The 23354-nt window shown below is 32.7% G+C and overlaps 1 protein-coding gene and 1 long non-coding RNA gene across 10 annotated transcripts; both read right to left on the bottom strand.

Annotated features, from left to right (window-relative positions):
* Positions 1-2015: 2015 nt before the first annotated feature.
* LOC112036220 (midasin-like) lies at positions 2016-16198 on the bottom strand. Of its 9 annotated transcripts, XR_010628669.1 has the most exons (9): positions 15149-15738; positions 14357-14424; positions 13832-14254; positions 12735-13711; positions 12590-12644; positions 10675-10825; positions 9270-9417; positions 8996-9085; positions 8258-8356 (listed from the first exon to the last, which is right to left on the bottom strand). XR_010628669.1 is itself a non-coding variant. In XM_065772525.1 (8 exons), exons 4-7 carry the CDS (start codon positions 12944-12946, stop codon positions 9037-9039), a joined length of 459 nt encoding a protein of 152 aa, XP_065628597.1. In that variant the 5' UTR covers positions 12947-13711; positions 13832-14254; positions 14357-14424; positions 15149-15735; the 3' UTR covers positions 2016-2316; positions 8996-9036. The 9 variants fall into 9 exon arrangements, 7 of the variants coding, with proteins under 7 accessions (XP_065628597.1, XP_065628594.1, XP_065628593.1 ...); XM_065772525.1 differs by lacking the exons at positions 8258-8356; positions 10675-10825 and adding an exon at positions 2016-2316 and having other exon boundaries at positions 8996-9080; positions 15149-15735; XM_065772522.1 differs by lacking the exons at positions 8258-8356; positions 8996-9085; positions 10675-10825 and adding an exon at positions 2016-2316 and having other exon boundaries at positions 12735-12928; positions 13418-13711; positions 15149-15734.
* Positions 2323-7001, bottom strand: LOC136067149 (uncharacterized). Its single transcript, XR_010628671.1, has 3 exons — positions 6514-7001; positions 5039-5091; positions 2323-3638 (listed from the first exon to the last, which is right to left on the bottom strand). It is a non-coding gene; the product is annotated as an uncharacterized LOC136067149 (long non-coding RNA).
* Positions 16199-23354: the final 7156 nt, after the last annotated feature.

Below are 23354 nucleotides of genomic sequence, written 5' to 3' on the forward strand. Positions count from 1 at the left end.
AATTTATTGCCTCTATTAATGGAAGGTTCAAAAACTCAGGGGCCCTGCTCTCCCTCCCACCCCCCTTGCTTCATCACTGTCCATCATGGCACTATAGTGATCTTTGTGACTTAAAACGGAATTTGTGGTCATTCAATGGTCCAAATGATATTCTTGCCATTGAGTGACTTGAAATTACAACTTTATCGTTGACTAAGTGTTTGACCCCAAAATGGGGTGTCTACAAACATATAGTTTATTATTAGTATACAATTTCAAAAATCTTAAAGGGATGTAGAAAATAAATTATCGTGTGTTCTATTCATCCCAAAAAACTCAACTATGATGGTGGTAATTGAGAAAGGTTAGGATTACAACTAATTTATATTTATGGCTAATATTAATCCACAATGGGAGATTTGAATGAGAACAAGAAACAGCTACATAAAAATCATGTAGAACTCAATCCTTATCATTTCATATCATGGATTGTGTTACAAGGTTTCTCTCAACAATAAAGATACTCTTATCTTCTGGAAATTCTCTCTATCTCCCATGTCTTTTATGTCTCTTGTGTCTCCCCTTCTTTTTGCCCTTATCCTTCCTTATATTAGCTCCATCTTCTTCTCTAGGTGGCCACTTGGATAACTTTTTGTCCCATTAGGCTCTTCTTTTCTCACATTTTCATCATAAAGGAGGCTTTTGGGGCTTCTTTTATTGTTCAATCTTGTCATTCTGCATTAAATGCAATGGTGCCAAGAAAATGACCTTATTAATGCAGAGGTTATTGTAAAATCATCAGGAAGCTTTAGAAAGCTTCCTTAGAGAACCTCAAGCCTTCTAGAATTTTGCCTTAAAGGCTCGGTTACAATCAGATGGGGTCCTCGGCATTTGGATCTAGGATGGCGCTAGGCCTAGTCTATGGCTCAAGGCTTGATTCTCTTGAGGAGGCTTATTCTCAAAGTGGGCCAGTCAGTAGTGGCTTATTTCTACTATTTGGGTTGAAAGTTTTATTAGGCCAGGTTCTAATGCGAAGAATCTCAAACTAAGGAAGGTTGAAGTACAATGTCGATAGGAAAATACTCGCGGGTCGGTTCGTGTCGTGTCGAGCTATAAGTACTCTGCTAATCGTTGAACCACGATGATACAACAACCATGACCTGTTAATTAGTAAACGTCAAGAATCTTCAACCCTAACCCGACCATGTTTATTAAAAGGTATATTTTGAATGTGCTATTGTAAAGTCTACACTTAAGAAACGCCTACACTTAAGAAACGCCGTCATTCCACTTAAGTAAGACTTGTAGGACCTAATGTTGTTGTAAAACCTAAGGCATCTAGGAAAACTTATAAAACCCAAATTTGACTAAATAACATTAAAAACACCTAAAAATATAAAAATAATAATTTTATAAACGTATGTCCTTAAAACACATGTTAGTAAATCATTTACGGATTTTTTTTTTTTAACTAACGTATGCCCTTAGGGCATATATTAGTAGAATTATAATAGAAATTTTTTTGAGAAAATTAAATAAATAAAAAAATCCCAAATAGTGAGGTATGTAAAGGGCAAAATGAGTCAAACATGAGTAATGAGCTAGACCAATAAATAAAAAAATAGGAAAAAAAATATTGAATAAATAAAGACCAGTGGTGTGATAGAGGTGGGGGCTGCAAGGAGAACTCAGCCACAACTAGGATCGATAGAACAGGAAACCAGAGAGAGACAAATTTTAAGAGAAGAAAAGGGCCACACAAGCATGAACCATCAGTGGTAGTGGCATAGGACTCGTGGATGCTAGCTGCAGCCATGGATGTTTCAGATAGATTTGGTGTAATGGGAGAAAGAGAGACACCAAAATTGATGTCACGGAAGTCTAAAGAAAGCACACACGATACTTTCTTGATTGAACAGAAACTAAACAATTAACTTCTGGTAGTAAACCTCAAATTCACGAGGAGTTTTCCTTAATCCACAGAGAGAAAAACTAGAATTTACCAGAAAATTAATTTGACAAAAGTTTGTGTTTTTTGATAATAATCTGATTTGCCTCTGACTGCTACAAAACATATAAATACTTACAAAAATGTCAAAAACCTCAATTCACTAATTATGTGATTAGGTGACAAAATACCCAAATTTACCAAAAATTGCCAAATAAGTTAAATACAGAATCATAAACTACTGACCTCAAAACAATTGAGAATCATAAAATGGCAAATGATTACAGCCAGTTGAGAATCTATTAAACAGAGACTTGAGAATCTATTGGACTCTACGGCTGCTGCATAATTGATTACTACAGCTACTGCTACAACTACACTGCCAAGGCCTATAAAATAAAAAAGAGCAGCTTTATGTCAAATTTAAAGTTAGCTTTCCGTAACTTAAGCCTAGAGTTGTTTAAAATCCTAATAAACATCGACACTACATACAATTGTTTTGGCGTGACAAATACTCAGAATCTCTACTTCAAATTGTAAAAAGCAACTTAGTGATATGCAAACATGTATACAATATTTTTACAGCAAATATTAATAGTATATTGTTATTAGGTTTCACTTGAACTCATTAGTAAAATTATCATTTTTTCATTAATAACAATGTCACTTTGGTGTGTGTGTGTGTGTGTTTTTTTTTTTTTTTTTAAATACCATAGACTAAACGTTTCTCTACACAAATTATACAATACTAGTGTGGGTTGCACATGCAAGGCACATGCTAACCCTTTCATGAGAAAATTAATATAGATTTTTGTTGTTGAATAAGTATGAAGCCATGTACGTAAATTTAAAGTAGCTAGTTGAATATCAATGTACTATGACAATTTCTTAGAACTTATTTACTAAATGTAATATCTACTCACCAAAAAATGTTACAAAGAATGATAATAAATGTTGTAGGAATATTAGACCTAGAAGCCCATTATACATTTGTACATTGGGTCTATGGCCCAAGCCGAGGATCAAGACTAGTCTGAGGATAAAAAATCTCCGTCATTAGAGACCATGTTAACAAATAAAAAAGTTGATTTTAGCCATAAAAGCTCAACGAGACAAGCCGAGGATAAATACCTCATTAGAAGAAAGCCTCTTCGAAAGTTCTATCGGTATGAATAGACATTATGGAAACATTAGACCGAGAGAAGGTTTTAAATATCTTAGGAAGAAAACTGTCACCATCACATTTAATGTTCTGCAGCTACTTTCCTAGCTGTATTAATGTGAAGAAGACCCCTAAACAGTACAAAGTTGGTTGCCCCAAGGCTTACACAACCAGAGAGGGTGTCTGATAAAACAAGCACTAAAGTGAAAATACAAATAATCATCTAGTGTAAGATCAAGATGCTTTAGAAGAAGCTATATAAGGAGATAGATCCTTCATAGATGGGGGGTCAAAAATCAAAAGAAAAAACACTATAGCCTTCAGGAATCAAACTTGTAACCAAATTTGAGGATAATAAACAAGAACAGTTCACCTCAGATCATGCCGAGGACTGTTTTTTCTTCAATATAATCCTACTTTTTTTCATTCTCCTACTTGAATCTATTCTAATGTTTGTTTGATAAACTATAGCCTAGTTTTTTAACCAATTCTCTATAAATTTATTGTTTTGCGCTTCTTGGGCTTAAGTCCTTTCACGTAGTGGATTCACTGCACAAATCAAGTCCTCACAAATGTCATAATCTTTCTACAATATTTAAATTTTCACAATGAATGATAATATATGCTACAAATCAAGTCCTCATAATCTTTAGCTTACTTATTTTTAATGAATACCTTTTTAAGCAGGAAAATAAATTAGAAAAAAAACAAAATAACAAATAGAACATGGCTTAGTGTTCTCTAGGTAACAAATAGAACACCATATATCATCATTCTAACTTTCCAAGCATGACTATCAGTCTACCACATAAAATTCAAAATACACAGAAATTTTTTGGGACATTAAAATTTCATAGGTGTATATTAGACATTGCACAATGGGATACTTATATTGCATTTTTATAAGGTACATTAAGTAAATTAATAAGTTTTTTGTTAAAGGAAATGCTCTTAGAAAGATCCTAAAATTTAGTAACTACACATCCACAATTTTTTTTTTTTTTTCCTTTTTGGTGTTGTTGATGTTATTCTCTTTTTCAACTTTTATGTATGGCAATTATCATTTTTTGTCTAATCCTAAAATTTAGTTTTTTAATCCTAAAATTTAGTCATTTACTGCACATCCATAACATAATTAAATAAAAGCTTAAATTTCAAATATCTATGGCAAGAGATACACATTTCTTTTTGGTGGTGGGGTTCTTTTTAAAAAAATTTAATAACATTTATCAATTTTTGTTTAATCCAAAAATTTAGTTTTTTAGTCCTAAAAGTTAGCCACTTACTACACATCCATAACAAAAGTTAAAAATAGTTTAAATTTTAAATATATCAACAACATCAACAACCTTTAAAACTAAGAAAAATGTACGTAACATTTTTTATGAAGTAGTAAATTAATACTTATGGAAAAAAATTTAAATTGTACTTGACATAAAATGATAAATATAGTTTCTATTAAAATAAACTTTTTTACAACAATTTCTTAGATAACCACTTTATGTGAGGTTAATACATATAATAATTCTTGTAAACTCTTTCACCCGACCTTTATCTAATATTCCACTACAATGACTCCTCAATGCAATCTAAAAAATTTGTGCATACGTGAACCTTAGAGAGATTAAAGGAATTAGGGTTAAACCAAGTATTTAAAGATTTTTTAGAATTTAACTCTATCATGGACTCTTTAAAATCTTATCACAATATCTACAACATGAAATAACAATTCATTAAGAAATACAGTGATAAGAGTATATGAAGGTAGAATTACATTTTAAAAAAAAAAAAAACAAAAGAGAGAGTTAATGTGATACATAATAAAATAAAATTTTTAAAAAAAAAAAAACGAAAAAATAAAATATAAAAAATAAAAAATAAAACAAAGAAAGTAGAACTCAAAGAAATTCAATCATAAACAAAAGAAAAGAAGACAAAGAGAAACTTACAAAAGATAGAACCTAAAAGTTTGTTAGAGCCTCTGACAGTAAATGTCTTTAACCTAAAGAAAAAGAAAGTAAGGTGTAGAGCTAAACTAAATGTCTTCAATCTGAAAAATAATGAGAGATAGAAACTAAGAAACTGCAAAGCGTACGTGAATTTGTGAGTCTTAAAGTGTAAGAGTTTAATTTACATATTTATTCTCGTTAGTTGAAAACTTGTAAGTGAGTACGATGAGGGTATTTTAGAAATAAAAAATGAAGAATTCAAACAGGAGAAACCGCTTAAATAGTAGTATAGATACAAAATATAACAAGATGGGTACCACTACCTAAAGAGAGAGAGGGAGAGACAACAGATGGTGAATTATGAATAGTATTGAAATACGAACGTGAGAGCAATGCGCCCAATAATTGAAATTATCATAACCCCATCAATTTCTGGTAATCATTCATAAGAAAAAACAACCAAACATAACCCCAAATCTAAATCAAGTTAATTGAAATACAATACCTAACCATTATTTTTTTTTTTTTTGGATAAGTGTATATAGCTAACTGTTGAGTTTATAAAACAAAATTTAAAAACTTTACTGGTTTGAGAGAAAGACCTGTCTGGCGGTGGCAAAGTCTGCAAGACTGTTCCTTGTATATATGTGCATGTGTGTGGGGGTTTGTTTTTTATAATAGTAAAAATTGAAAATTTAGCCATGCTTGATAGAATTTTGCCTCGTGAGATTTTGTATGCAACATAAGTTTTCAGCATAATAATACTGCCAAGTCCTCTTAATTAAATTAATAAGTTATTTTGTATGCAACATAAGTTTTCAGCATAATAATACTGCCAAGTCCTCTTAATTAAATGAATAAGTTATTTTGTATGCAACATAGGTTTTCAGCATAATAATACTGCCAAGTCCTCTTAATTAAATTAATAAGTTTCTCTTTAATTTTGAAAGTTTATAGCCATTACTTGATGCTCACACATCTTTTTTTTTTTTTTCCTTTTTTTTTGGCCAGGAAGATTTATACTATTAAAGGAAAAATTTTATTTCTTTACAAAAAGTTGTCAACACTTCTTTTCCAATTATACAAAACACTACCTCTTGAAGTGGGAAACCAAAAACATCCACTCCCATTTTTTTTATGGGACATTGTCATGTTGGTGTCAAAAAACTAACAACGCGCAAAAATTATATAAAACAAAGTGCATGATCAGAAAATTTCAGCCTATAATGAATATGAAAGAAATTAAATCACTTAAAAAGAATCTTGAACTCCATATCCACCAATGAAACAAGCATGTGCAGAACAGAGTAATCATGATCCAGTCTTTTAAAATTAAAGCACAAAGGTTGCTATTAAGGAAATTGAAAACCATAATGCTTGCTGTTTGACAGAATCAAAACCCACAATGGTTCTGAGCAAATAAAAATATCAAATGTAATGTGAATCTTGTGTTTAAGGTTAAAAATTGAGCAAACCTGAAATTTCCATGACCCAATGCCCTTGAGCAGCTATGATGGATGAATTCAGGCCGGAAATTTTGTAGGATGAATCCAAAATCAAATAAGAAATTTGTAGAGAGAAAAGAATACCAAAACCACAACTAATTCTGCTTTTATCATCTAATCCTCTGCCTCCATCTCCCAATCTCATACCAAAACCCATAAATGATATCATTAGACAGAAACCCATGCACAAACTCAGAGAAATATTTATTAAAGGGCTACGAATCATACTTGTGTAATCAATTAGTGGAGAAGAGCGAGGATTATGAAGTCTTGGATTGTTGTAGGTTGGATGCTTGATTGTTCATGATAATCACAGAATGTAGCATGGCCAGTTGGAATGTCAGGGAGAAGGCCTGTGAAAGCTCTAAACAGAATGGATCTATAAAAGTAGGCAGGCAATAGTCGCACTAGAAATAGAATACAAAGCATTTATGTATAAATAAGAATGTGACACAAGAAAAAAAATTAAAAAGGATGAATTGTTTGGTAAGCAATTGTTGGAACCAAAGCAAAAGCTGTAGAACAATCAAATTAAAAAAAAAAAAAAAAAGAAAAAAAAAAAAAAAAAAAAAAAAGAAAAAAAGAAAAAAGGAGAGATCGAGGAAGAGAGAGTGTGGAGGCGACGGGGCACCGTCGGCGACGAGGTCGAGGTTCGTGGGTTGCTCTGGGTCGAAGGCGATGGGTTGCTCTGGCGGTTGCTCTAGGTCGTGCGATTGCTCTGGGTTGCGATGGGTTGCGCTGTGTCGAAGGTCGCCGGCGGTTGCTCATGCGAAGGTCTGGTCTGGGTCGCTGGAGCGGATCGGAGCTTGAGGTCTGGACCGGATCGGAGCGGAGGTCTGGACCGGATCGGAGGTCTGAACTTGCTGCTGAGCTTGGAGCTTGGAGCTTGGAGCTTTGGTCTGGACCGGATCGGAGTACTGATCGGAGCGTGTGAGAGAGCTTTGTGTTGCTGTGTGAGAGAGAGTTGCTGCGTGAGAGAGCTTGGAGAGTAGAGAGAGTTTTTTCCGGAAATTGGTTTAAGGGAAAATAGAAGGTGAAAAGCATTTCCGCCTGGTTTGGGGTTATTTTCGATCAAAGGGGAAATTATTTTCCGTTGACCCAATTTTCCTAAGCAGCCAAACACCCTTATTTTACGGAAATTGATTTCCGGAAGTAGTTTGAAGTCGAAACAAACGCACCCTTATTAAATAATGAATTTGATGTCAATAATTAATTAAATGATGGTGGAAATTTTTTTTCATAGAGTGTGAAGAGTTAGTTCGGAAGGTTTTGGAAAATGCATTTTTTGCACAAGGGAAAGTAAAATATTTTCCAATAAAGAAAGGATTTCAGGGAGAGACTCAAAATCCCATAAACTTGTTCCTTAAGAAAGTTTTTCTAGAAAGGAAAGAAGAGGAAATTCAGGGTTGAAAATACTGGTACGATGTTGTTGAAAGAATCAATTTCTAGCACTTAAAAAAATTCAGAAATAATCTGTGAAAAATTGCACTACTATGATCACCATACAAGTCAACAATAATTCAAATCAAAATCAAAGATCAAGAAAGAAACGCACGGCACCGAAATTTTGCAATATGAAGTAAAATCAAAGAGAAAATTAATGTTTTTATTTTCTAAACATCATGACCAATTTTTTCTTTTTTTTAAAAGCAACTCAGTTTGTGTGTGTTTGTGGATGAAAGCCAAAGATCCAGACTCAGGGAGTGGAATTCACAAAAGAAGGAAAAGGAACAAACCTAGGAGTGTTCATCCGAATCACAAGCTTTTCGTACTCATTCAAAGAAGAGGGCCAGTCCATCTCAACCATTCTCGTCTTTCAAATTATCAGAGAAACACAAAAAAAAAAACCTTAAAACCAGAGCAAAAAAACCAAAGCCTTGGAAGTACCAAGGCCTTAAAGAAGCGTTTTCTTAAACACTCTGTGTAGTTCCTCCTTTAAATAACAACGACCCAAATATTCTTTGACTAAAACCACCACTTATTCCAAGAACAAAGCAAAGCAAATTTCTTCTCCCAAAAATACCGCAATCTCTCTCTCTCTCTCTGTCTCTCTTTCTCTTTGGCTTATAATTAGATATATATATATATATATATAAAGCAAAGAAAGACCATACCCAATGCAATATACCCTCAAACTCTCAAATTTATTGCAGCCAAACCTTCGATCAAATCACCATTAACAAGCCCTACCAAACTCTTCTCTGTGAAAGAGTTTTAATTATACTCTTTTTCTCTCTCTTCCTCAAAAGCGCAAAGCACGCCTTGTTCTTAACTCTCTGCCTCTTAGGACAATGAGAACACACACATATAAAGAGTCTTGGAACTAACAAGGAAATTTTTGAAAATCCAAGTATAGACCTAATTATTATTTGTGTAAAAACTCAAAACATTTTTAGTGTACCCACGCTACCATCAGTATCTTATCTTCTCAAAGCATAGTGGAAAAATGTACCGGCATGGAGGTGTACTGGAGGCGCTTGGGACTATCCAAATCTAGCTCTGTTGGATTTGGTGGCTCTGATTTGACAAAGCTCTATCTATGCTACGGTCACAAATGAAAACATCTGAAATTAACTAACATTTTTTAACATTAACAAACAAACAGATGCATACATAGACTGCACTTGATATAACAACCAAAACCCTCAAAAATAATAAAGCACGAGTTAATAGTCACTAGTGTTATCCAACAATAAGATAACACACACTACATCAAATTATGTTACCTTTTTCAATGTAGAATGGATTGATACCAAAGATATTGTCACATTGCATATTTTCAGTGCAAGAAATATCAGCAGTCATTCCCAGATCACCCCAACCAAAATTTTCCATCCTTGAAAGTTTTGTGTATATCAAATTATTGGTTTCCACCTGTTGTTTCAGAAAGAGCACGCAGTCTTAATCAGTTACTGTAAATAATTGAACATAACATCTCAAGACCAGACAGCATTTCACTTACTAGAGAAGCTAAGAAATAAACTTGCAGTAAACGTACACGTTCAACAACTTCTTTTGGGAAAATAAAATATTAAAGCAATACAAGTGAAATGTAGGCAAACTTTTGAAGTAATATTGAAAAGGTAAGCAAACAAGAACATAGCAACTGATTTCAGATGGGTGGAAAGTTGTAAGAAAGATATGTTTTCATTGTCATGAAAATGAAGTTCACACATAGCATACATGAGTATACTCCTAATGACAAAAGCGAAAAGTGAAAACTAAGGAAAAGGAAATAGAATTTGACATCCACACATATTATACACACAAGCAGGACAACCAAATGTCTCACAAAAAATCTGCACCTCCTCAAAGACATACTAAAGAGTAAGTTCTTTGATTTTTTTTTTTTTTTCTCATATATATGTATGAAAGGTTTATAGAGAAGAGACCACTTCATGCAAAAGGGCATAAAGTAGCCTAAAGAATTACAAACAAATACAAAGAAAAAAAAAATAATGAAACACATCGTTTGGGATTGCTTGATTGTTAATATTTTTGTATCTTATACTTGGTAAAAGCACATTGTTTAAGACCAAGGCTTTATCAAAACCAAAAATTATAATAGATAACTAAATAATTAAAATAAATAATGAAAATTCTATGAAATTTCTTTAAACTTTGGTAAGATTTGGTTAGATAAAATGAAATTTCTTGAAACTTTGGTAATAGAGCTTTAGTTAGATAAAACTATGTAAAGTATTTATATTGTGTCACATGACAAAAGCACATCATACAGTGCCTAACACTTATCATTGAGACAAATAACACAAGTAGGACACGTAATGCCTATATCTTATTACTAAAGCAAAAAATGTTGGTTAAAGGTCAAATAATATAGTGGAACTTTATTAAAATTTCTAGAAATTTCTGGCCATAGAATTTGCCTCAACTCTACAGCATCCTTTTTAGAAATACCAGTCCCTGAACAAACATAAAAAAATATATGGACATAAGATAGCAAAAAATGACTTACCACTTGAGACCAAACAAAAAAATTTCCTACCATCAATAAGAAATGGTAAAAATAAATGCTTAGCCAAATTGTTTTGAAAAGAAATTTGCAGTTATTCACTATTAAAGAATAGAAACTATAAGGCCAGGTACTGCTATAACAAAGCAAGAATGTACATAAACTTAGTCCATCAAGCAACACAAGAAATGCCCCATGGAGAAATGCAAATTCAGGCCCTAAACTCCTCTCTGTCATGTTAATAAAAGCAACCCAAGAGAGAAGATCTCTAACAGTAAGCATCCGCCCAGGGTGTAACTGGTTGAACCACTGTATAGCACAGATATTAAAACATAAAGTTAGAAATTAAGATTTGAGGCTACTATTATTATTCCAGAACTAGCTGCCTATATATATATATATATATATTAGCATTTAGTAGTTTAATATACTAGATAGTCACCAATCAGCCACAGCCACAAGCCAAGAATAAAAAATCACAGGACAGGCAACAAATGACCAAAACCACAAAACAAAAAAATCTTTGAAAAACTCAACTCATGGTCTTATAAACTTCTGACGTTCTTGCAACTAAGAGAGGAAGATTATTGCTATGATGAGCTCACATCTTTCATCTGAGACCAAAATATAAAAATTCCTTTTATTTTACTATTTGCAAATACTAATGGCAATTCCAACCACCACAAGAATGACAGGGTGAATGAGACCTTGGGTTCAAGTCCCATGGAGTGCATGAGTGATGGGAATCAAGATCAATTGATTAAGAACTTGAACTAGAATTGCATTAAAATTAAGAATTAAAGCTGGAATTACAGAGAAACTGGAGAAACAAGTTTCTGTCCAGGTCTGAAACTAAATTATATTCACATCAAAAACTGATTGTACTTTTACATAGCTAGCCTATTTATAATCTTTTACTATTAGGAAATAAAGTAGCTAATAGTTACATAAGTCAAAGCTGTATTTAAAGAGGATACATGGCAGATATGAGAAGTCAAAATAAGGGGCTGCTGGCTGCCCTAAGAGGTCAGAAAGGTTGGCTGGCTGTTTGGCTTGTAGAGGTTGGCTGGTCGTCAGTCCTAATGGTAGAGGGGGGGTTGGTTGGCTGTTTGGCTTGTAGAGGGTGGCTGGTTGTCAGTCCTAATGGTAGAGGGGGGGTTGGTTGGCTGGCCTGCATCAATGAGTTACTCAGAAATTACCAAAGGGTATAGTAGTAAGAAATTTTGAGTTCAATGAATCAACCATTACTCTAACATTCCCCCTTCATGTGTAGGCCCAAACTCCCCTCCAATATCTAGGACCCAATGTGTGTAATTTTGAAAACTTAAATGGGGGTTAGAATGAAGAAAAGGTTTGAACCTCAAGACCACCTGCTTTGTTACCATAATAAACCATCACTTGTCCCAAAAGAGTGAAATATTAGGAAAGGATGAAATTCATCATTCAACTACTATTTTAAAACTTGCCAACTAGAAAGAAAACAAAAGTTGCTCCCCTGAGAGAAACTTGGCACAAATTAACTAATGAGAGGAAAATTTAAGATGGGTCAATAACATTTAACAATGGCTGCCATTCATACACCAATTCAGAGAAATCTGTTTTGCTCAAGTTGGAGGCAGCATATACTCAAGAGAAACTCTAAACGTACGTCAACAGAGGCAAACTAGGATTTGACAGAGGATATGACCAAAGATGAAAGAAAAACTTATAAAAAAAGTTGAACCAAATATATTGTACATGGTCTTAATATGCCAAACAATCAGTTGTAATGATGGCACCCTATGTATGTTAAGGGAGAACTTCTAAAAAGTGAAAGTAGCTGCCCTCTTAATAGCTTTCCACCCAAAAAAAGCTGAGGAAGAATGTGTAATCACACTTGAGATATTTATAATTTTTAGAATTGATAAGGGCAAAATGGTGAACCAGCAATCAGCATTGTCAAATAACACTCTATACAGTAACACCCAAGAGTACTTTTTTTTTTTTTTTAATAAGAACACCCAAGAGTACATTACTTTATAGGAAAAAGAAATCATTGATAAAGTAGAAATGAGGAGTTGCAAAAGAACGTACTTCCCAAAAACTTAGCATAGCATCTACAATGTGCGATTGGTTTGGGTTGGAAAATCTGCACAAAAAAACTATTAAGAAACTCTGACCAAGAAAGTGTTCATTAAATGCATTATCTTCCACAAACATGTACTTCAAACTTATCTACCTCTGCAGAACAATACTCTTAAGCTCATTTAGGTCACCAACAGGGGGAACCCATATCTCTGTAAACCGATTACGAAGAGCTGGAGATAGTTCCTTCTTGCCATAATCACCACCAGGATTCATAGTTGCAAGAACAAAAAAATTTTGATGAGCAGTAATTTTCTCCAAAACAGACCCATCTTTCTCAGCCAAAGACTGTAAACAGGAAAACATATATCATTATGAATATATGATTTATAACACGTACATGGATGAGTGATGACAAATGGGTAAGAAAATGAAACACATAATGTAAATCAGAACCAGAAGTCGGTATATAAAAAGTGACAAGGAGCAGATTAGATACCAAGTAGAGTGAAGAGGAATAATATATGTATATAACCCATAAAATTGCTTGCCAGTTTGAACTATGTCAAGAAAAGCCATTCATGCAGATATAACAGATTTCATTTATAAGGGAGGGATAAAGAAACCATGCTCTTATCCTATGACTCACATCCTCTTCAAAAATTGAACATTTACCATAATGTAAAAAGGCATATAGTTCTCTATTTTTTTGGCAGGGAAAAGCAAACAATCACTATAATTCCAACCACTATAAAGACATCTGTAGACAAATAACTAATGTAAAAAGTAATTGAGCCGCTTAACCAAAATCAGTTTTTAGAAAAGGAAATTTCTCACTAGTTTTCTTTCTGGCTCCAATACACTGTTCTATCTTTCAAGTACACTACCATCAGCCAAGGAAATTTCATCCACAAGGAATAAATCACCATCATTCATTGCTTGTACAAGAGGCCCATCTTGCCACATAAAAATGGTCTGCCATTTCTGATGCAGATTAGAGAGTTCTTCTATCATATTTTCAAAATCCATTGTAACATCAGAACCCAAGGCAAGGCCTTGTTTGTAATGAACTATCATTTTAGTCAGCTGATCAAGAGTCGAAGAAGCTTGACTAATAGCCGAAGAAATGGTCTAGAGCAAAAGGCTTGTATTAGAATATTATGTGTGCCATAAACATCAACAATCAAGCCTTATCCCCAAAATGTTACCATGTACATCATCAACGAATAAGATAAACAATAGAATACTTACAGATTCTAGAGGATGGCGGATAAAACATAAAAGCCTCCAACGTCATCACCTGTTCTATTATTTCTTTATATTTTGCAATCAGTCTCGATCTCTCTCGAATAGGATAAAATCCCCATTAAAAAATTCATGAGTTGTTAATTCATAAAAATTAAACACTTCCAAAAGATTTTCAAATGACATTCGAGCACACAAATAGAAAGTAAACACCACAGATAGTGATAAGCAACCCCAAGAAAATCAGATGTCTCTGTGTACTGATGGCAGTTTAGTATGTGCAATTTCAAGCCCAAATCACTACTCAGTAATTGACAGACAGTGGTCTTCCCACCCCCCGTTTCACCAACAAGTAGTACAGGTTCTTTTAAATCATAGCAACGCCTAACAAGAAAGAACAATCTCCACATACTTTTAGTCCAGATGACACTGCATTGAAGGGGTACATTAGTTGTAGTGAAATAATTGAAAGATTTAAAACAAGTTACCAAACAGTGTAAAAAGCTACAGTCTGAAGCTCTGAGCTCATACTTTTGGAAAGTCTCTGAAACCCCTGCACCATCACAAGGTCTGAAAGAAGGGTTCCCAGCAACCGTTCCCTGAACAAAAAGGAACACAAAGAAATTAGGTTCATTATTCAAAATTACTATATAAATCATTATTGTTCTTTAATAGTACGAAAAAGTAGGAAGTAGCTTGACTTTCTGTCCCACAATGCAAAAGAAATTTAGCATGCACAAAACCAGTATGAATGCATGGAGATGTAAAACAATATGCCTATACATAATACAATATCAATACACACACAAGAGGACCAACAGATAATAAGTATTATTTTACTATTATGAATATCACGCAACACTTGCACTGCCACTGCCAACGCACACCATTCCTGCTAGTAAAATTCATCTTAGGCTAGTTTAAGTCTGAGATGTCTCTCCAAAAGAAAAAGAAAAAGAAAATTCTAACATATAATTCAATATGATGTGTTCTCTGTACCTTGAGTCTACTGACTACAGAGCAAAGCATAGAGACTGGACTGAGAGTTGGAAGAAATTGAAACCAAAAAATTAACTACATTAAATTTCAAAAAAAAAATTTATACATGATAAGTTACAATTCAAATTGAGTTTCATGAGTTCTTTAAATGTAAGGAGAACACTACAGTATTAGAAATTGGATGTACATAGACAAATAGATGTACTAAAAAAAATTCAGAAATTTGGAAAAGACTAAAGAGAAAGGCAACAAAAAAGCAGAAATTAATCAGGAATATTAAATCTAAATAAAAGTGAATTGAAGAACAAAAATTAAGAATGAAACCTATAAATTGCATCACCGACTGGGCTGGCTGGGTCGATTTCGATGGGCTGGATGAGATCAACGGCAAATGGGACGGCGTTTGTATGTGGGTGGTTTGTGGCTTGCGGTAGTGGTCTTTGCCGTGGGTCTGAGGAAGGAGATATATGTTGGTTTGTGGGAATGGTGGGTATGGTAGGTTTTGATTCTTTGGATGCTCTGTTGTGGCCCTCGTGGGTCTGAGGAAGGAGATCTCTACGGTGGTTGGTGGTCTGCATTTTGGAGGAAGGAGAAGTGGTCTTTGCTGTGGGTCTGAGGAAGGAGATCTGCCGTGGGTCTGAACGTTGGGGAGCTGGTAGAGGAGGAGTTTTGGGTTGCGGGAGCTGGGGTAATTTTTTAATCTTCAAGGCTATTTTGGTCATTTTCTAATTTCGAAGTTATTTTGATAATTTTTTAGATTTTAAAGGTATTTTGAAAACGGGCAGCGGGCAGCAACAAACGCCGTATTTTTTCCCAGCGAGTGACGCCGTTTCAAACGGACACAGCTAAAAAATAAATTTATAGAAAATAAAAGACAGACAACAATCACTCATTTTTTTCACTTTATTTATTTAATTAATTATTTAGTAGTATTTACCAACTCTGAGCTTTCTTCGAACCTGAGGTTCGGGTTTGTCCAAATCCAGGTTCGGACCTCACAAAGCCTCTCGAAAAAGAGCCAAGCCAGCGTCGAAAAATAATGGAACCAAAGCAAGAGAGAGAGAGGAAGAGAGAGAAAGTAGTGAGAGTGTTGTAGAGAGAGAGGGAAAAGGATGGGTCAGATCGTGAAGAGGAAGAAGAAAGGGAGAAGAATTTCACACATATTACTTTCTATTGGAGTCTCGCTGTCTTGGGGATAGACTGGATGATAAGGATTCGAAATATAGACCACTAGTGGCCGGTATTTTGAATTTCGCCGGTATTTTGAATTTCGAAGGTATTTTGATGGAAGGACCACTAGTGGCCGGTATTTTGAATTTTAGATTTTAAAGGTATTTTGATAATTTTCTAATTTTGGGGTATTTTGGTAAACCGGCCACTAGTGAGGAAGGACCACTAATGTTTTTGAAAAGGAGGAGAATTCCGCACATATTACTTTCTATTGGAGTCTTGCTGTCTTGGGAATAGACTGGATGATAAGGATTCGAAATATCGATAGGGGTGTCTCTCAAAGCATCACTTTTTTATTTTATTTTTTAAATTTTTTCTTCTTTTTATTCGTACAGATTCCTGGAAAAATTGCTCAAGTAGTTTTCAACTAATGATCAGTGCTAGCCCCATTATGGCCAGAATCCTATGACCATGACTCATGCAACTTGAAAGCCCGGGGGCCACTTTTGCCTCCAATTTATTGGAGAGATCAATGCAGTAATCTGATAGGTATACAACTTTTTCACAATCTTTTCCAAAATAATTGATAAAATAATAATGGTACGTTTGGTACACTAAATAAAAATTACGATATAAATTGTAATCTTTATTACTAGTAATAAGTGTGTTGTAATTTAATAACTAAACATATTCATTAGTTTAGTTATGAGGTATAACATTAAAATGAAACTTAATATTTATTTTAGAAAATATCTTATTTATACAATTATATCACCTTAAAAATTGTTATTTTTAAATTTAAGAGAGATATGTGTTATTTTTTATGATTTTTTATTTTTATAATTGTTAGATGTATATGTAAAGTTTGTTTATTTGGAAATATATTAAGTTTTGAAATTATTGGACTTACTAAAGAATGATTATTCCTTGTAATAAAAACATAACAAAACTAAAGAATAACTAAACTATAGGAATAACTATTACATTACGACGACTATTACAATCTACCAAACATGCCCTAAGTCGTAATTGGAGCAAGACTATTTTCATATAAAATTTGTTATCGATACCCCACTTAATAAACACCAATCAACATAGACCACCTTATCAATTATGAAAAAAAAAATTGTGAATGTTTTTTGGTATCTAAAAGACTTATTGAATCAAGAATAACCGAGGTCTAATTAGAGGTATGATTCATTGATTTGCTAATCAAATTCCAACTTCTAAGGAAGTTGGCAATATGATATGAAAATCTGTGGAGTGTGTCACCCTATAACTTTTGGTGAGAGAGTAAGTGTGAGTTTGGATACAGCTGAAATCTAACCACGTCTGTGTTTGTATTTTAAACAGTGGGTCTCGTGCACTGTTTACAGGACTCACAAGTACGGAATTTGGCAAAATCAACTTTAAAACTGGGTCCTACAGCACTATTCACATATTTAAAAATTATTTTGCTACAGTATTTTCAATTTTCAGTTTTCAGTTTTCAACAATAAGCGGTATCCAAACAAACCCTAAATATAGTATTTTCAATTTTCAGTTTTCAGTTTTCAGTTTTCAGTAATAAACGGTATCCAAACAAACCCTAAATGGAAAGAGTATCAACAGGTATATATTATGCAGTTAGTATCACAAGAGAGATGCATAAAATTAAGATTTTTTTTATTTTTTATTTTTTTTTGATAAAGAGAAAGTTTAGATTCTAAATGACCTTTTGTTTTGCAAATAGTTTGTATCTAACTTTTTTATATAATTATAGTGTCTAGAGAGTTTTAGTGCATCAATTTTTTTAATTTTAAAATAATTCTTAATTAAGTTCTCAATCAAATTTTATCACTACAGCATCAAGATCATAAGGAATCATATACAATGAGGAGTTTCCAGTATTTCAGCCGCACTACTCCTACTTCTCTCAATATCAAGAATTGGCCTTACAGGTTCTAGGAGTATTGAATAGACCAGACTGATGTCTACTAGCAAAAAACTCCAAAAAAAAAAAAAAAAAAAAACGAAGCAATACAAAATGCACCATCTGTGTAATCAAAACCTTCCTATCTACATAATCAATCAAATAGCAGAAACCCAGTAAAAAGAAGCAAACAACCATAACAGAACTTATGATTGAAGCAAAAATAAACTACAAAATCAAACACCAGTCTCATCAAATTCCTCAACTAAACTATCTCCTTCAGAGTTCACAACCAAAAAATAACTCTTAATTGAAAATGCTAAAATCAAACCCATCCACCTTAGAACCCAAGCTTGGTGGCGTTGTAGCTAATCATTTAAAAATAAATAAAAAAATAAAAGACCACCATATTAGATTGGGTGTAAAAATGGCATTTAAGGAATCTAGAAGTAGAGGAATTGGGTTAGAGACTTGATGGTGTTGTGGGTCCGACTCCAGCTCTGGATGGTGAGTCGTCGGCGGGACATGAGCTCCAGCTCCAGCGAGACCACGAACGATGGGTCTGGCTCAACTTTAATTGGCTGCCCTATCTAAACTTGACCCTAGGTTTCTCTCTCCTCCTATCATCAGTTCATGAAGTTAGATTTGGTATTTTGAAATCCACGTGCATCGCATGTGACTATTATGTTAGTAATCTAACGAAAAAGTAACAGAGGTATTAATTTGACTCTTGCACAAAGTTTTTGAGTAAATTGGCCCCCCAAAAAAAAATGTTTAAAGAGTGTTATGTCCACTACATTAAAGTTCAGAAGTATCAAAGCATTTTTTTTTAATTTAATTTCACAAATTTTAAGGTGTAAAATCTAAACAACCTAAAAATTCAAAAATATATTTTATAATTTACCCAAAAACTAATTTTCAATAAATTAAATAAATATATTTTGACGTACACTATAAAAATAATTGGGCCCTATGGCTTATGGGTTCGCCTTCAATTTTGATAATGTCCCCATTCGAGAGATATAATTCGCTCTTTGTACAATCTTCATTAATCATCTTAATTAACTCTTCAAACATTTCATTTTTCTTTTTGATATTTTCTTGAATTCAGTGAGAAATATTATCTGTGATTGTTCAACAAGTGGTGGTAATATTTGATCTTTTCTGAAATCTTCAATATTTTCATTAAAATGGCAAGGTTGAAAGTTAAATCTTCTTTTCATGGCTAGACGTAGAAGTTCTCATTTATATAAGACTTTTTTGACCTACAATATTACTTTTTATAAAACAGTATGACATCGAAATTTATGGGAACAATTCAATGTAAGCATATTTTTTATTCTCTTTTTTTTTTTTTAATGAAAAAAAAAATGAGTAGAGGAGACAATCTAAGTTAGCATCTTCTACTTGAACGTGATTATAGTAACACTCCACTTGCTAGACCCAAGCCTTCAGGAGCAGGAAATTCAGATGAGTCATAATTGTATACCCATCTCCATCAAGGACGCTAGTGAGCATGAGCCGAGAGTATTGAGTTATTTTCCAAGTGCTTTTTATTGCGAAATTCAAACTTAGGACCTCCACCTCTCAAACCCTTAGAAGTGAGCCCGTGACCTTACATTTCTACCAAATTGTACCATTTGATTCATTTTCGATTGATCTAATACATGTCTAACCGTACACAATAATTATGATTTCACTTTTATATCTTCAAAAAGATTCATATGATAAAAGAAATCATCTACTTATAAATAATATAAATAAATAAATCTTTTTAGTAAAATCTAAAATCTAAAATCATTACATATAACACAAAATGGAACATGCTTACAAATAGGTTGCTCATGAGCTAGATCTCTACAACAATTTTTCACTAACACAATTCCAAATTAATATAAACCCTTAAACCAATACATATATCTTTTATCTTCGAATACTCCATTCTTTTTCTTCTTCTTTCTTTTTTTTTTTTTTTATTATGTATATATATATATATATATATATGAGAAGATAGTTGGAGAAAGAGAGATGGTGTTTGAATCACATACATGAGCACCACAAAAAATGTTTTAACGATTAAACTCTATTTGTCTGTTCTTAATAGCATTGCAATGTGCCATCTAAGCTATGCTTTCCTTGATAACATATAACCCTTCAATAGGGCTTCGTTGTTTGGCCATAGGTTAGGCTAATTAAGGCTTTACATTGAAAATAGAAAAAGTAAAGTGCTTAGGTGATTCCTAACTAAACCTTCAATTCACACGATAAATATCATCACTACAAAAAACTGGGCTTATAGTGGCGTTTGTGAAACGCCACTATAGGTACTAAAAACGCCACTATAGGCCCATTTTGGGCTATAGTGGCGTTTGCAAACGCCACTTTTGTACCGCTATTATAGACCTATAGTGGCGTTTTTTTAAACGCCACTATAGACCAATTTTTTTTTATTTTCGAAAAAGGCTATAGTGGCGTTTGACAAATGCCACTATAGGATAGACCTATATAGTTGCGTTTAACAAACGCCACTATAGGCTTTTAAAAAAAAAAAATTACTTTATAGTGGCGTTCGTAAACGCCACTATAGGTCTATAGTGACGGTACAGTAGTGGCGTTTGTAAAACGCCACTATAGCCCCAAAAAAAAATTTGATTACCAAAAATTAATATTTGGTAATTCCAAAAGAATTTTTTTTTTGGCGTGAAAATGTTTTTTTAATTGAATTAAGATTGTAATTAAATTAATATTACAATTAATTACAATCTTAATTCAATTAAAAGATACAAAACAAAATACAAACACTGTACTATCCCAGCAAATTCAAAATGAAACCCAAACCCACCTAAAAAATTCAAAATCAAACACATGCAACATGCTCACATCCAAAAATTAAAAAAAAAAAAAAAAATAGCAACTTCAAATACAAACAGTACTATAACTATCCCAATAAATTTAAAATGAAAAACACAAAACCCACCTAAAAAAATTCAAAATCAAACGTAACATGCTCACATCCAAGGAATAGACCAAAACTATTATCAAAAAATATAGACCAAAACAATCATAAATTTTTTTAAAAAAAAAAATGCTTACCTGCAACTATACAACCAATGGCTTCAAACACCATCTACAAATTTGAACAAAATCCATAAGCTACAAAACTATCTGCAAATCCAAAACCCACAATCAAAATGGAGAGGAATAGAAAAGAATCAATTCATGTGTGAAGTGAAAGAAGAGTGAAAGAAAAGAAAAGAAGAAAGATGGAGGAGTACTGGAGACAAGGAAAAAAAAAAAAAAAAAAAGAAAAAGAAGAGAAGAGAAAAGGAGGGTCTGAGACTTTGGCGTGGAGAGACAAGCTAGGGAGAAAAAAGAAACAAAGGAAAAAAAACAAAAGAAACCAAAAGAGCAAAGAAGTCTGAGGAGATAAGGAGAGATATGGGAGAGTGGGGGGGTAGTGGGGAGTTTTAAATGTTTTTTTAAATTTATATATATATATATACTATATATATAAATAAAGAGAATAAATAAAAGAGAAATGATGAACTATATATGTGTGTTATATATATATATATATAAATGATATATTTACAATATATTTCATAATTTTTTACAAAAAAATTTAGTGATAAGTTGATACTGGTTGTTATTATTATGGCAAAAAATTAATTTTAGTGTTAGGGTTAAATTTGAACCAACAACAATTATTAACCACCTATGATTTGTTGTGAAAATATTGTAAACGTAGCATCTCTCATACATAATAAATATATATATATATATAAAGAGAAATGATATGTCAACAACATTTTCATAACATTTTTACAACAAATTTTAAGTGACAGGTTGCTGCTAGTTATTTTGTTAACGCAAAAATATAATCTTATTGTTATGTTCAAATTTGAACTAATAACAATTAACCACTTATGATTTGTTGTGAAATATTGTGAACATAGCATCTCTTATTTATATAAATATATAATAATAATATATACATTTAAATATATAATAATATATATTTATATTATATTCAAATATTTTGGAATATGCCATAGAATATCCTAGGCGTATTCCGTGGTTTTCTTTCTACCGCTCAAACTCATTCAGTTCTTTTTTTTTTTTTTTTTTGTTTTTTTTGTGTGCTGGAATATTATGGAAGAAGCACTCGTTTTGGACCTATAGTGGCGTTTACTATAGGTCCCCCTTTTTTTGCTGGATTCTTTTTTTTTTTTTTGGCTAGGCTATAGTGGCGTTTGCAAACGCCACTATAGTCCTACTGTTACAAGGGCCTCTAGTGGCGTTTGTAAACGCTACTATAGGCCCTATACAACCGAAAAAAAAAAAAAAAAAAAAAAAAAAAAAAAAAAAAAAAAAAAAATTGCCTATAGTGGCATTTGACAAACGCCACTATAGGTCCTATTTCAAACGCCACTATAAGTCCCCATTTTTCTGCTGGATTATTTTTTTTTTATTGCTGGGCTATAGTACCCAACCAAAAAAAAATAAAAAAATAAAAAGTGCTTTATAGTGGCGTTTGACAAACGCCACTATAGGCCCTTGTAAGACTAGGACCTATAGTGGCTTTTAAAAACGCCATTATAGGCCTTTAAAAACGCTACTATAGACCCATTTTCATAACGCCACTATAGGACATTCTAAACGCCACTATAGGGCACCTATAGTTGGCGTTTTTTACAAACATCACTAAAAAAAACGCCACTATAGGACCATTTTTTTGTAGTGCATATATATTATATATATATTCTACAATTCAATTATAGAAAATTCAAAACTTAAAGAAAATTCAATTATATTCTACAATTGAATTCCAATTTTGTGCTATGTGTCCTAAATTATTTATTTTTAGAGAAAAATAATTTTTTAATTTTAGAGTCAAATGTAAGACCATATTAAAAATATCTATCCAAGTGAGTTATCTCCCGATAAACAAGAACGATGTCCTCTGCCCTTTCGAATATAATTTTTTTCTATTGGTGGCCTTGTTACTCCCCTGGACTAACTAGCTGCTTTTTTTACCATTACAAACTGGTATAGCATTTTTGTTGGAGTGTCATATTTAGGGTTTCTATTTGTTGTCCAGTGATTTGTTGCATGTGCATGAAGTGTTATGGTGGTCGTGACTATAAATAGAGGGGCGGAGCCATTATTTCAGTTTAAGGAAAAATATATAAAAACAAAGTTAATCTAAATAATATTAATTGATGTTAATGAAAAATAAAAATAAAAAATAATCGTAAATTAATATAGTTCTTTAAATTATTATTTTGTGAAAAATATGTAGTGGTGACTCTGAATTCTTTTTTTAATTTAAATTATACAAAATCTAATAAAAAAGAACTTGAATATATTGTTATCACAAAAATAAAACACATGAATATACGAAGTTTTATAATTTCCTTCTACTAAAAAAAATGAAAAAAGCAAATT

Source organism: Quercus suber, unplaced genomic scaffold (genome assembly GCF_002906115.3).
Source record: "Quercus suber isolate HL8 unplaced genomic scaffold, Cork oak 2.0 scaffold_60, whole genome shotgun sequence".
Lineage (NCBI taxonomy): Eukaryota > Viridiplantae > Streptophyta > Magnoliopsida > Fagales > Fagaceae > Quercus > Quercus suber.

Coding starts and splice junctions, on each gene's coding strand:
- LOC112036220 (XM_065772521.1), bottom strand. CDS start 12,946: ATGTTTTCCTGTTTACAGTCTTTGGCTGAGAAAGATGGGTCTGTTTTG. Junction 12,645..12,734: donor AAGAGTATTGTTCTGCAGAG/GTAGATAAGTTT, acceptor TTTTTTGTGCAG/ATTTTCCAACCCAAACCAAT. Junction 2,317..9,269: donor TCCATTCTACATTGAAAAAG/GTAACATAATTT, acceptor TTTATTTTATAG/GCCTTGGCAGTGTAGTTGTA.